This window comes from Primulina tabacum, chromosome 1 (assembly GCF_025594145.1).
Source record: "Primulina tabacum isolate GXHZ01 chromosome 1, ASM2559414v2, whole genome shotgun sequence".
In the NCBI taxonomy this organism is placed as follows: domain Eukaryota; kingdom Viridiplantae; phylum Streptophyta; class Magnoliopsida; order Lamiales; family Gesneriaceae; genus Primulina; species Primulina tabacum.
This window is the reverse complement of record NC_134550.1, coordinates 51925669-51940473: the sequence shown is the minus strand read 5'-3', so window position 1 is coordinate 51940473 and position 14805 is coordinate 51925669. Positions and strand designations below refer to the sequence as shown.

At 35.8% G+C, this 14805-nt stretch overlaps 2 protein-coding genes across 2 annotated transcripts; one reads left to right on the top strand and one right to left on the bottom strand.

The window, feature by feature from the left end:
• The first annotated feature begins 6395 nt into the window (after nucleotides 1–6395).
• On the top strand, nucleotides 6396–10595 carry LOC142548025 (putative receptor-like protein kinase At1g49730). The gene is made up of 7 exons (XM_075656398.1): nucleotides 6396–6711; nucleotides 7548–7803; nucleotides 8340–8392; nucleotides 8464–8531; nucleotides 9444–9533; nucleotides 9620–9689; nucleotides 9756–10595. Exons 1-7 carry the CDS (start codon nucleotides 6639–6641, stop codon nucleotides 10058–10060), a joined length of 915 nt encoding a protein of 304 aa, XP_075512513.1. The 5' UTR covers nucleotides 6396–6638; the 3' UTR covers nucleotides 10061–10595.
• A 571-nt stretch (nucleotides 10596–11166) lies between these two features.
• LOC142548014 (dnaJ protein homolog ANJ1) lies at nucleotides 11167–13860 on the bottom strand. The gene is made up of 6 exons (XM_075656388.1): nucleotides 13582–13860; nucleotides 12787–12952; nucleotides 12550–12691; nucleotides 12153–12429; nucleotides 11860–12058; nucleotides 11167–11758 (listed from the first exon to the last, which is right to left on the bottom strand). The coding sequence occupies exons 1-6, from the start codon at nucleotides 13729–13731 to the stop codon at nucleotides 11439–11441; spliced, it is 1254 nt and encodes a 417-aa protein (XP_075512503.1). The 5' UTR covers nucleotides 13732–13860; the 3' UTR covers nucleotides 11167–11438.
• Nucleotides 13861–14805: the final 945 nt, after the last annotated feature.

Here is a 14805-nt window from a genome sequence, read left to right as displayed (position 1 = left end):
AAAATCAAATTTTGACAAGTTTTCATCAAAACAAATCATGACTAAAATTTATCGTTTAGTTACTTACATATATCAGTGAATTGTATTTTGATAAATTGGCCCATTCAAATCAACTAAATCCGTCTCTATGATAGATCATTGATATATCTTACAAAAATTGAGGGAGAGATTTGACAAAACAAATCTGCTGTTTTTGAAATTTTCGTATGTTGGTCAAGCGATAAATTATTTGTTAACTGATGTGATAATGAAGTCTTCCCATCTAATCAAAAGTCCACCAACTGACAAAGATTGTATTATATCCAGAACTTTCCTTAATACAAAGCCGCCTTTGTATTACACATCCGATCGATCGAAAAGTTCTTATTTAGTGAATTTTCATAAGTATTGATACGATAAGATAACTTCAAATCAGCGTACGATCGGACAAAATTCAATCAAAGCAAACCACCGATTCGCAATTAGGATTCAAACTTATACAATTAATTATATATATTCCCCTTCATTCAACTTTTAGTATTTGTTCATTCATAAATTTCTTCTCAAATTTCAAGAAAATGACACGGCCCGCATGGCTGCCACCTTTGAATTCCCACGAGAATTATTCCATCGATTTTGATGTTCATCAATTCAGCTATTGTCCAACATCAACGCGATCACCACCCCGGAACCTGAAGTCCATCAACATCATGTTCTGTGCTGATGTAAAATTCTACTCCGATGATTTCAACAAGCAGAATCTTTCCCCCTTCGAAGGACTTGAGCTTTTCCACGCAATCCAGTTTCGTCCTGTTCCACCATCAGAGGTGAAGTTGAGAGAACATGTAGAACAAATTCTCGGAGACAGGGAGCTTGTGCCGTTTAAACTTGACAATATCGAGTATTACAGAGAGACGGATGAAATCGAACCCATGCTCGATCACTCTTACGACAATCAATTGCACAGCCAGCACGACGTGGTCAGCCGTATCACGGATTTCTTGTTCTGCACGATGAGTAAATATAGACAGGCGGGTGGCGAGAATCTAGTAATATCCTTGAGGATAGAAAAATCGGTGATGATTCCGGACCAGGAGTTCGAGGCGTGGACCAGTTGGTACGAAGACCAGAAGAGGGTGAATCCCGATGGTTTCGAGGAGGAATACTACACAGCCATCAGTGTGCCGCGAACTACACAAGAATTGTGGTATGAATCGATGTTGCTGGCGTACGAATCTACGGCCAATTCGTGCATTGAATCACTCGAAAAGTTGACACTGGAGGAATCAGTTGGCAATTCTGAGAAAATCTCGTGCATTATATGCTTGGAAGAATTGGTGAAGGGAGAACTAGTGACGAAGCTGCCATGCTCGCATGTATTTCATGGAGACTGCGTTATCCAGTGGTTAAAGACCAACCATTTATGCCCTTTATGCCGTTTCATGTTGCCTACGTCGTAGCTGACATAATTTTTTTTTTTTAAATCTCTTTTCAATTCGTAGTTAATTTGGTTCGTAGTTAGATCTTTAAGTTTTGGTATGAACGATTAATGAAATTCTTTTTTGCGTATATATAGATGAAGGTTTAACATTCTCCGATCCCTATTTGACAAATCCGAGTACGTTAATTAATTCGAAAATTGATCAGATCCATGGTATTAATTTTTCTTGACTTAGTGTAGCTCCTTGGTCGATATGATTTCACATGTCTTAATTAGTTTAGTTCCCGTAGCTAACATAATCGTTTGCCGGTAGGGCAGATCAAGATTTCAGGTGATTTTGTAATAGTTAAACTAGAAATGACTGAGAGATGGTGGAAATACTTTTTGGCGGATCGGAGCATTATATATACAGAGCTAAAAATTGTAAATTAAAATCTATTTTCAGTATACATCTAAATAAACCATATAATGTCCTTCAAAAAAAATAAAAATAAACCATATGATGGGTTTGGGGTTTGAAACCTCACTTTTTTATAAAATTTTAATTAAAAAAATTCCTATGATATTTTGGTAAATAATTATTTTTTTGTATTATTTACATTTAAATAAGTATGGTGTACACACAGATTTTGTAATATCAAAAATATCTTTAATATATCCAAATTATTTTTATTATAAATATATTAAAACTCATTTGTCAATAATGTGTATTATTATAAATATTATTTTTGTTGTTATAATAGGATCGATATTGATGTCCACATACACCAATTTACCATGACTTTTAAATATTTATATATATATATATATATAGCAATAAATTGTATATATTATAAAAATTAAAACAATTTATTGCTATATATATATATATATATATATTTTTTTTTTTTCGAGCCAACTAAAGTTTTATTCGTGGTTATACACAGAGTTGCATTTTAGTTGATTGCTAGGAATTTCAATTAAAGGAGATGTGCCGAAATGGGTTGTACGTTTACAAAATAACCATATCACATTTTGAATTCAACCCTTTTTTTTTAATGATTATTATATAAAATTTCATGTTATATATGAAATTCTTACGGAAGCATGCCACGCCAGGTGGTACCCGAGGACTTCAATGAATAGCCAAATCTATAATTTCCTAAAAGTATCTATTGGTATTGTTATATAAAAAAAGTTATTGAAATAAATTAATTATTATAAATTGAATAATTACAATAATCAAACTCCAAAATATAAATTTGTACGTAAAAGCCATCTCATAAAAATTGTTTATGAATTTAACTATTATAATACATCAATTATTTTTTATGAGTGCTAGAAAAATGTTAATAAGTAAAGGCATTTTATTAATTTTAAAATATGGGAAGCTAGTAGCTATAAAGATAAGCTATTTTTAAGAATATGATTTTGAAATTGGCTAGAATCCTTAAATTCTTTAATTATAATTTGACATGCCTCCACACAACGATGGAATATATTAAGTAAATCCTTTTTCATTGATTTAAAATTCAAAAAAGTATATTTTGATACGATCAGATAACTTCAAATCCGACCAAATTCAATCCAAAACACGATTATAAACCAATTAGGATGCAAAGTTATATCCCATTCATTAATTTTTTCAATATATTCCTTCATTCAACTTTTAATATTTGTTCGTTCGTAGATCTCTTCTAAAGTTCCAAGAAAATGACGCGACCCGCATGGCTACCACCTTTGAATTCCCACGAGAATTATTCAATCAATGTTGGTATTCATCAATTCAACTTTTTTCCAATATCAACGCAATCACCGCAGAACCTGAAGTCAATCAGCATCATGTTCGACGTTGATGTAAAATTCTACTCCGATAATATTAACAAGAAGAATCGATCTCCCTTCAGTGGATTTGCGCTTAGCCACGGAATAAAGATTCAACCTGTTCCACCGGCCTCAGACGAGAAGTTAAGAAAATGGGTCAAACGAATTCTTGGAAACAGGGAGCTTGTGCCGTTTAAACTCGACAAAATCAAGTGTTACAGAGAGACGGATGAACTCGAACCCATGCTCGATAAATCTTACGAAAATCTATTGCACGGCGAGCACGACTTGGTCAGCCGTATCGCTGATTTCATGTTCTGCACGATGAGTCAATTCAGCCTGATAGGTGGCGAGAATCTAACGATATCCTTGACGATGGAAAAATCGGTGACGATCCCGGATCAGGAGTTCGAGGCGTGGACCAGTTGGTACAAGGAGCAGAAGAGGGTGAATCCAGATGGTTTCGAGAAGGAATACTGGACAGCCATCAGTGTTCCGAGAACTGTGCATGAATTGTGGTATGAATCGTCTTTGCTGGCATACAAATCTGCGGCCAAGTCGTGCATTGAATCACTCGAAAAGTTGACATTGGAAAAAGTTGATGATTCTGAGAGAAGCTCGTGCACTATATGCTTGGGAGAATTGCGGGAGGAAGAGCAGGTGACTAAGCTTCCATGCTCGCATGTATTTCATGGAGACTGCGTTATCCCGTGGTTGAAGACGAGCCATTTTTGCCCTTTATGCCGTTTCATAATGCCTACGTCGTCATAGAATTTGAAATTTTGGCTACAGTTTAGGATACATAGTGTTGCATTGCATGGATTTCAATTTGTAGTTATAAATAGTTCGTACAAGTTTTTTGTGGGTTATCGTATTTGTTCTTTCAATATATAATATCGATTTTCATTATCTTATTTTTTCTAAATATCGTTTATCCGAAAAGTATATTTATGTTGATTATCAAATTATGGTTTCCAGATAAAAATCAGTCAAGACATACCAGAATATTGAACCAGAGATGAGATATTACCCAGCAGAAGAAAGTGACTACCTTAGTTTAAGGAAAGATAACATTCTAGACGTAACTCTCGATTTTTTAAAAATCAGTAGACGGAAAAAAGATAATTGTCTTACTCGAAAAAAAAAAGAATGTTTAGCCTATAACTTTGGTCTTGAATCTAGACGAATTGATAGTTCAATTGAGATTGACGGTCGAGAAGTTACAAAGTGTGACTTTTTTTGTTATTTAGAATCTACTATCCAAAAGACTGAGGATATTAGAGAGGATAGAGACCATATGATTAAAGCACTATGGATGAAGGTGTCTTATGCAATAGATCCTCTGCGAGATTGAAAGGAAAATGTTATAAGATTATTGTTCGACTAGCTATGCTTTATGGCTCAGAGTGTTGGGCCACTACATGAATTAATATGCACAAGAAGGCGGTTGTCACTCCTCGAGTCCGAACCCGGGCCTGTGCCTGCGTGACTGAACTCTGCACAATGGGTCTCTATAGCAACTACTTTGTATTCGTCCTCGTTTTACGAAAATGATTAACCCAAGTTGTTATAAAAGTCTATTGTAAGCACATTATAAACTCATTTTAAATCTTTAATGTTTAATATGTGGGACAAGGGTATCATAATCACCCCTCCTTCAGAACGTGACGTTCTCATCGCGGCCTGACCACTTGATCCACCAGTGCTAAGAATCTAGAGATGACTCTTACAGGTTCAAGAGGTGGCTCCCGTCATGTAGCACTTTGTTCCGTAGGTTCAAGAGGTGGCTCTCATGCACATAGTACTTTGCCCGCATAGCACTTATTTCTCGGTGTTCCATGCCAGTGACCGGCTCTGATACCATTCTGTCATGTCCTGAGCCAGGGTTCGTGCCGGCGTGACTGCACAATTGGCCCCTATAGCAACTACTTCGTATTCGTCTTCATTTTACGAAAATGATTAACCCAAGTTGCTATAAAAGTCGATTTTAAGCCCATTATGAACTCATTTTAAAACTTTAATTTTTAAGATGTGGGACAAGGGTATCACAGTGGTAGCAAAGATGCACAGATGCACATGTTAAGATGGATATGTGGCAAAACGCATAAGAATTAAATCATGAATGAAAGTATTATGAACTATTTAAGCATAGCTCTCATATAGGATAAGACTAGAGAGAAACGTCTAACATGATTTGGTCATATGAAGTGGAGAGCAAACACGATTTTAATCCGACAAATATTTGATTGGCATGTTAATGGAAGAAGCTAGTGGAAGGAAATATAGCTCATTGAAAACTTGGATAAAAGTGTTCAAGGAGAATATCTTAAATTTTGGTTTAAGAAATGACATGTGAGAAAGGCAAAAACTTGTGTGAGACGGTCTCACGGGTCGTATTTTGTGAGACAGATCTCTTCCATGAAAAAGTATTACTTTTTATGCTAAGAGTATTATTTTTTATTGTAAATATCGGTAAGATTGACCCGTCTCATAGATAAAAATATGTGAGATCGTCTCACAAAAGACCTACTCTGTGAGAAAATCGCTTAGTTTGAAGAACTAATGTATATATAACCGACCTCGTAATTGACGGAAATGTGGTATAATGTAAATGTTGCAGACTTCTTTTAAAAAATAATGCTTTATACATCAAATAAATAAAATTTTCAAATAAAATAAAAAATAAAATGATCATTTATTTTTTAAAGAATAAATCTTCCAATATTTTTTAAAAAATACATTATATTTTTAAGTAATGGTCACAACATTTTTTACAATAATAATAATAAAAAAATCTCCTTAGCTCATCGGTCCCAAGCAGATTAAATATATAAACTTTTGACCAATTGTATGTATTCAATCAACCCTACCAATAATTTTTCAACGTATTTGTTTCGTAATTTATCTAACTAACATAATTTGTAACTTGTTGTCGATTTTGTTTCATATAATACAGTACAGTTTATTGAACTAACATAATTTATAAATTGCAATGACCACGAATTCAATAGTCAAAAAGTTAATAATTATAAAATGAAATGGCAAGGGGCCTCCCACTAATTTTTTTATTATTATACTCTCAAAACTTTGAATTAAAATATTATAATGAATACCAAATGTCGGGAATATCATCATATATACGTATATATTATCTTGGAGTTGGAGGCCACGCCAGTGAAGTTGAATTGAGCTTCCCAAATTCGGAATTCTTTTTAACGGAACAAACAGAAAAGTAACTGACGCTGCCGAGGAAAAGTTAACATTCTTACTCAGATTTTAAGGCGAAAGCCATGGATCCAACGATTCACAGTGCCAGCTTATCTTCCCACAATAATTCCCATCACTTTCACTTTCATATTCTATATCTGTCGTCCGTAGCTCCAATCAGTAACAATTAATTTTTGAATGAAAAGTAATGGGTTCTGAAAACCTGGTTCTGAAGATCAGACTGCTGCTATTTTCTTGGTTTCACCTCCGATCCAGTCTCGGTAGGTTATTCATTTTGAAAATTTTGTGGGATTTATTTCTTCATTAATTTTATGGTTTATTTGGCAAGTTCCTTGTGTGTGTGTGTGTGTGTGTGTGTGTGTGTCTATATATATATATATTTGGGAAAGTTATTGTTGTTATTTTTGTGATGAAGAAAATAGATAACTGGTGATGAATAGTTTTATGTTTTCAAGAATTGTGTTTGAATCATGGGCATATTCTGCTGCGTTTGAATATTAGTTTTCAGAATCGTTATTGTATGAATTGATTCAATTGCCACCTTGCAATGTCAATTGTGCTAAAAATGTGGTGGAGTTATTTATTTTGTGTTTTATTGATTTGAACTGTATGGTGGAGCAAGAAATTGAGTAATTGACTCTCTTTTTATGACCAACATTGTAGAGTTGATTCTTTGAACTTCTGTCTTGAACCCATTCGGAGAGGTTTTGCGAAACAAAATGGCATGTTCAGACTTGTATATAAAAATGAGAACCTGATTGAAGTTTATATAAAGGCATTATCAATACTGGTAGCTAGCACAAGTCATACATGTGGAAAACTTTATTTTATACAGTACTGTAGAAGTGAGGATGTTCATTAGGCTCATGATTTCACCATGGATATGTTCTCAATACTTGTCTGTTGTAAATTTTCTTTTTGAAAGTTGTTTTTGGCAATACTTTTTTGACCTACTTATATGGTTACTTTGACGTCTCTGCATAATATGGTGGCATGGTAATTAACTGTGCTTTATAGCAGCTTTTGCATATTCTTAATCTTGGTGAGTGTAGGTTTCTAAATAATCTTATAGATAATTTCGTTGAATATATTCAAGGCTCACCATCTCTTGTGAAATGCTTCTCCTACAATGATATAAAGAAGGCGACTGATGGGTTTAAAAGAGTTATACATAACTCTCCTGAAGGAGATTCTTACAAGGCTGTATTTCGAAATGGTCTTGTCGCTAGGGTAAAAGAAGTCAAAGCAAATGATGAAGATGATGATTTCTTCTATAGGGAAGTTAAACTCTTGGGATGTTTGAATCATCGCCACATAGCTGCACTGATTGGGTTTTCCACTGGTTATAGGAGGTATTAATAATCTGGCCGAGGTTTATTTCTGACTCTTTCTCGAGCTCTGATTTTCTAAATGACGGGATTAGTCATAAGTAATTAGATCCTTTCTCGGATGAATATTCTGAATCAGGTATTTGTCTTTGATCTATTATCTCCGTGTTCTGGGTATCTGTAAGCTTCCATACTACATTTCTAAGTCTTCCACACTCTGTTTATGATTAGATCGACTTATAGAAAATTTATATTCATCTGATGAATGCTCTTGTTGCAACTTAAGAAAGGGATGTATTCTGTCAATTTTTTACCAGTATGTACTGTATTTTCGAAGAACTTATCATCTGATCTTGGGACTCGACATGTTAAAATGAAATAAATCTTCGGTAAACACATCTTTCTTCATGTTCTTGCCTCAAAAAGGTCAATGATTTACTGATTTTCACGTTCACTATAGATGCGAATATTCCCAAAGTTAATTTTCATTATCTTTTGATGGTATACCTGGTTAAATGGTAAGATTTTGAGTCTGTTAGCATTAATTTGTGCATTTACAGGTTTCTTGTTTTTGAAAACAGTGAAGACACAAGTCTCATGGAGCATCTATCAGGTAATTTGGCAGAAAAACATCTTCTTAATCACCCTATTTGCATTTGTCTTGAAAATTCCTTCCCATTTCAGATCCCCTTAAGACTCCCTTACATTGGCAAGCAAGGCTGCAGATAGCCATTGGTGTAGCAGCTGCATTGGTTAGTTCTTAAAGTTTATTACCCCCTTGTATGTAACCTTCTACTGCATCAATCAACCATACAATTTACACTTGCATTGTGATGCTGATGAAAATCACGAGAGGTGCTGGGAGGTTGGATCTCGATTTGGAAGCTCGGGTCGAACTTTCGAATCTGGAAGCACAAGTAAGAATGTTAGAAAGGGCCCGAAATGTTGTTCTGGCGTAGTCTCTCCGACTTCAAGTAAGAGAATAAGAAAATAGAAAAACTACTGTGTGTGTTCAAAATAAGTGAATGTGTGACTGAATAAACAATGACCGGAACATAGTATATATGGGAGAAAAGTCCTTGTGTGACTAGAATTTTTGATGAGTAAAACTTTGATCTTTGTAAAGGTCTAAATCTGTTGGACTTTGGATTCTCAGAATCTTTGATAAGATTAGATTAAATCTCTACGAGCTTTAATTATGCGGACTATATATTCGTATATTTGAGTGAGAGCTCCTTGAGACATGAGCTCGTCTAACATGTACTGAGCGAGTCCAGCATTTCTATGGGACCTCGGCTCGGAAAATCGGCTGAGACCTTCTCAATCGCTGTGATAATATATTATGGGAGGTTGGCCAAGACCTTGCTGGGAGGTCGGCCACGTTTTACTGATCGATGAGATTATGGAAGCATGGGAGGTCGGCTGGGGTGAGCTATCGGATGAATGAGATGACCTCCTGATCAACCCTAGCCATTAAGATGACCACCCGGAACTATCTGGATATTGGACCTTAATTCCTACGGGCTATTGAGAGTGGGTCGAGCCTATCTCCTGGGGTATCACATTGCATTCTTCACTTATATTTCAATCAATGATTGATCTTTTTCTATACCAGATTGTGGTTCACACTTAGAATCTTAATAATGAACTATATATTGATGCAGGAATATTTGCATTTCTTCTGTGATCCGCCTGTTTATCTCGTCTCCTTGAGTTCAAGAACCATTTTGCTGGATGATAACTTGATTCCGAAGGTAGTTTAAAAAATTTTTAGTGCACTATCATTGATAAAACTGTTCAAAACAGACATTCGGAATAATTATCCAATCCCTTTATACAGATTTCTGATGTTGGTTTTCTTGGTTATGCCGGAAATGATGTGCTGCCAACCTCTTCTTGCTGTTCAAAAGGTATCACTTTAACTCGTCTGATGCAAATTAGGGTTCTACCAGTTTCTAATTTGCGTTTTATTACAGGATGTACGAAGCAAGAATGTAAAAACATGATCTTTCAACTTGGGTTGCTCATTCTTGAGCTGGTTACTGGTCAATCCTCAGAAACGGGTGGCGTTGATTTAGCCCAATGGGTTCAAGAATCCAATTTTCCAAGATCAATGCATAAGATGATAGATCCCGATCTTGGTAACAACTATGATCAAGGAGAACTCATTGGTCTTCTAAAAGTTGCAAGATTATGCATTCGATCTGTGGATAAAACTAGGATCCATACACCCCAGATACTGTGGTATTTGCAGAAGAAGGTTGGAATCGTCCGAAAATAACTTGTGTAATTGCATTGTTTTCTGCAACATCACATACCTGCTCATACACGGTTCGGTCGACCCTACCCCTGCGGGCACTGCCTGCAGGGGTCGATCCAACGGCTCGGATTTTTTCGAGCCAATTTTTTTTTTTTTTTTTACATGGAGGTGGGCCCGGATCACTCATGTGGAGTGATCCGGGCCGTTCATTGCCCGTGCAGGCACTGCCTGCACGGGTAGGATGAAACAAACCATCATACACTCGGTGGCCTACATGTTACATTACCGCTGATCGAAGATGGACTTGGCATCGTTTATCTCATCCAAAAGTGAAGGTCTCAATACCCAACTATCACTCAGAACATATAGGAGAGCGCAATGAGCAGCAGGAGAATATTTCGCGGCTTTAGAAGAACAACCATTATAAGATCTTGATCACTTGTATCTTTCAGGGATTTTCATTAGATATTTATTTATTTAATCAGTTCGATTTTGCCATCAATTACATGCACTGAATTTTAGTAGTCAAAAGTAATGCTCTCTAATTTCTTTACAAAGAGGGGGTACTAAAGACTAATTCCAAGGTCGTCGGATTTTTAGGTCCTTTCGCAACTAAAGACTAATTCCATCTTTTTCTTACAATGTTATATTCATCTGATCCAGTCTATGCTACACGAGATATGATTCTATCCGAGAGAATTATGGAGTTATGTAAAATCATATCAAATGGTGGCAAAATAACCTCCACTCCCTGCACCAAATTTGGCCCTGCTCCAAATTTTTAGTGACTATAAATATTATAATATAACTTATAAATGTACAGTTTATACGAAAAATAATTTAATGACAATTTTAAAAGTATAAAATTAATAAAAGATAATTAAATTAGTTTAAATAATTAATACTACATAATTTATCAATATAGATTTACAAATAGCATATAGTTTCTTTTAATATAATTTAAATTTAATTATTTTTACATTATCAAGTTTATTAAATATATTTCATAAATAATAAGAATTCTTGAAAATAAAATGAAACAAATATTCCATAAAAAAATTTTAGAGTAATAATCGAATGAGACGGATTGAACTGTAATAATGAAGCATAGACAAGCCACTCAGAAATTTACGTAATGATGTCGATCACAGTAAACATTGTTCTCAATACTTGCCAAACAAATCCACAAAAGGAGCTACGAGCCATATCGCACATTTTTACTGTCAAAAGCCAAAATCAGAACACCAGCAATTTATAGGGAAATATCATAGAAATATATGGTCATAAAGGTCGCAACACTTGGGGCCAAACAAACACAGTTTCAAGAAATAAAAACAACCGCAATAACACTTGCAATACTTCTAATTCAGAATATCATCTCTGAGTCCCCACTAAAACATTACTGCTGGGCACATTGCACTCTTTGGGCTCCTCCATGCATATCATCATCATCATCGTAAGCTTCCTGCTGCTGAGCCTGCTTCCTTCTCATTTCTTCATCAATGTTGACATCATGCAGAGTCGTCTCTTCGCAATCATCAATTTCCATGTCTGTCAGCTGCGAAACAGGCTTGGGAGGAAGAATTTTCTCCAAGGACTGAACTTGATCTGGATTTAGTGTATCTGGGAACTCAACGTTGAAATGAATATAAAGTTTACCCCTCATGAATGGCCTTTGATACATTGGCATTCCTTCATCATTGATGGCCTTGTAAGAACCTTTAAAAAATATTAAGCACAAAGAGAAGATGTGTGAGTAGTTCCGTATAAACTAGTACACTGATTGTTCATGAAGCAGAGCGAATAACGAAATATGTTACCTGGCTTCACGACCTCTCCAGGTTGTGATTTGATAAGTAGCTGTCTACCGTCTAAGTGAGTTAATACAAATTGGAATCCACACAATGCCTCAGTCAGAGAAAGTGTATGGTCCACAAAAAGGTCGTCACCCTTTCTTTTGAATTTAGGATGCTCTTTCTGCTGGAGTACAAATACTATGTCTCCAGTGACTGTGTCAGGCTGCAATGAAAACACAAATTCGAGAACATTTTGATCCGGGAAATTCAGCTAGAATATTAATCCTAAAAAAACATTCAAGAGAATGCCAACATACCGCCTCATCAGCTTCCCCTGGGAATGTCACTTTCTGTCCGTTCTGCATGCCCTTTTCAACATGGACTTCCAAGACCTTCTTCTCCTGAGAGACCTTCTCACCTTTGCACTGGGGGCAACGATCTTTATCATTAATAGACTCTCCAGTGCCTTTGCATTCATTACAAGGATGCTGCATTTGCTGAATCATTCCAGGCCCAAGCTGCCTAATTGTGACCTTCATACCAGATCCTTGACACCCTGAGCACTTCATTGAAGCTCCTGATTTTGATCCTTTACTGCAGAATTCGAAGATTGACAGTTAAGCTAAAAAAACAAGATAGAAAGATGTAAACTCTGCAACCAACGAAAAAATCCACCGCAACACACTCAAACCCAAAGAAAGGATGAATCCCTACCCACTACATTTCGAACATATTACGTTGCGGGATAGAGAAAGCTTCTTAGTTGTTCCAGTATAAAGCTCCTCAAGAGACACCTTCAACGGATGTACTACATCCTCACCCCTTCTTTGCCTTCGACCTCTGCTGCTACCACCCCCTGGTACCAACAAAACAAGCGTTTAGAGAAATATAACCAGCCAATTAAAGCAATAACGCAAGTGTCAAATCAAAGTGTACTGAAATGTGCCCGACCTCCAAACGGGTTCCCACCAAAGAAGGATGAGAAGATATCAAATGGGTCGTGCATGCCGCCACCGCCTCCCATTCCTTCTTTAAGTGCATCCTCTCCATATTGATCGTATATTTCACGTTTTTCAGGATCACTGAGCACCTCATAAGCATGGGCAAGCTCCTTGAACTGCATCATAAAAAACACAAAATTAGGTTTCAGTTATGACAAAAGACATAAATAAAAAAACAGCTGGAAGAGAAAATTGAAACGTCATAATCTCAATCCAAATTTAAATCACACAACACAACAACCAAGAGAAGCTGTATCATAAAAATGCCCACAATCACAAGCTACATACCGCATGGCTAATAGATCCAATACACAGAATGTCTAAACAAAGGCAAAAACCGAAAAGGAAAAACACGAAATAATTGGATTCGACAGAATCTTGATGTGAAGATGTATTGTCCGTCACAGATGCTATTAAAAAAATTCGCTCAATATCCATCATGCAGTTGCTACTAAACAATTCGATCAATATCCATCATACTTCTCGAACGATCTTAAGTTTCAATAGGCATAACACTGCAACTACCAAACTTGTAAACTACTATATTTAAGATTCAAAGCTCATCAATGCAAAAAACTTTCGTCACTCATAGATCACGTCTGCCCATTAAAAATCAGCAAATAATCAAGCACAAAAATCGCGTATATATCGAAATCATAACCGAATCCACCGTGTCAATTTTTAAGTCAATTACCGGAAAAGACCAGCAAAACCTAGATCATCGAAAGGAATTGAGTGTAATTACCTTCTCTGGATCACCTCCCTTATCAGGATGATTTTTAATAGCTGCTTTTTTGTACGCCTTCTTCAAATCATCAGGCGTCGCAGCTTTAGGCACCCCGAGAATCTCATAATACCTCGAATTGTCACTTTTCTTCGGCGCCCTCCCAAACATCGTTGATCTCAGTCAAATTCACCTAGTATCGAATCAATTGATCTAACGCGCAACCAGATCGAGAAACTGAAAAGCGTTCTTCGGAGGAAGAAAAGGAAGAGGCTGCGAACAGAATTTGGAGTGAGTCAGGCGCATATGGCTTTATATATATATACTGTTCTTCCACGGTAGAGATCGAGAAACAAACGTATCCTGGCCGTTGAATTTTAGACTGGCGGGTTCTTTTGTTTACTTTATTGTATCGGGTAGAAGGATCTCGAATTCTCGACCTCTTTCGTCGCGCTTTCCCTTCTATATAAAAAAAATGTAATTAATTATTAATTTCTGAACCGTCGATTGAAATCAACGGTGTAGATGTTCCAGTAGATAAATTATTCAAGCAAACACGTTTTTAACGACTCTTCGGCCAGTTGGTTCTCGAAAACGTTTCAACCTAAACGCGATTTCAGATTTTGTGTGGTTCTATTTTATTTTCTCGTCTTTCGTCGACATTTCTCTCCTTGATCGTCCGGTTTCGAAATTTCTCGAGGCTTAAAGTTGTAATCAACCATGGAAAGAAAGTTATTTCCTCTCATGGCGGAAAATGCATCTATTTTATGAAAGGCTATAATCCCTTGTCTATCTTGTCGACAAAATTAATATATTCAATGGTGGATGAATGTCATTTAATAAAAAAAGTTGACAAGATGTTTGTTAAATTTGGCCGAATAATATGAGGAACTTTTGCATTTAGACGTGAGAATTATTTTTAAACATCCCGAGCATCTCTTTCGAGTTCTTTCTCTCTATCTCATAGCATTTGAGTGTGTAGATCTATAATATTTATGAGGTGTTTGTTATTCTATATTAAGAGAATGTTTGTTCTATTTGGAAACAAAGTTAGTGGTTATATGTCATAAAATATTATAGCAGAATTCTTTTCATCTTGTCCGTGATTTTTACCTTAAAAAATTTAAGGGGTTTTCCACATAAATCTCAATGTTCAATTTTATTCTTTATTTTCATATTTATATCTCAAGATGTTGCACGTGAGACCAACAAGTGATATCAGAGCATCAGTTTAAAATTTCTTAA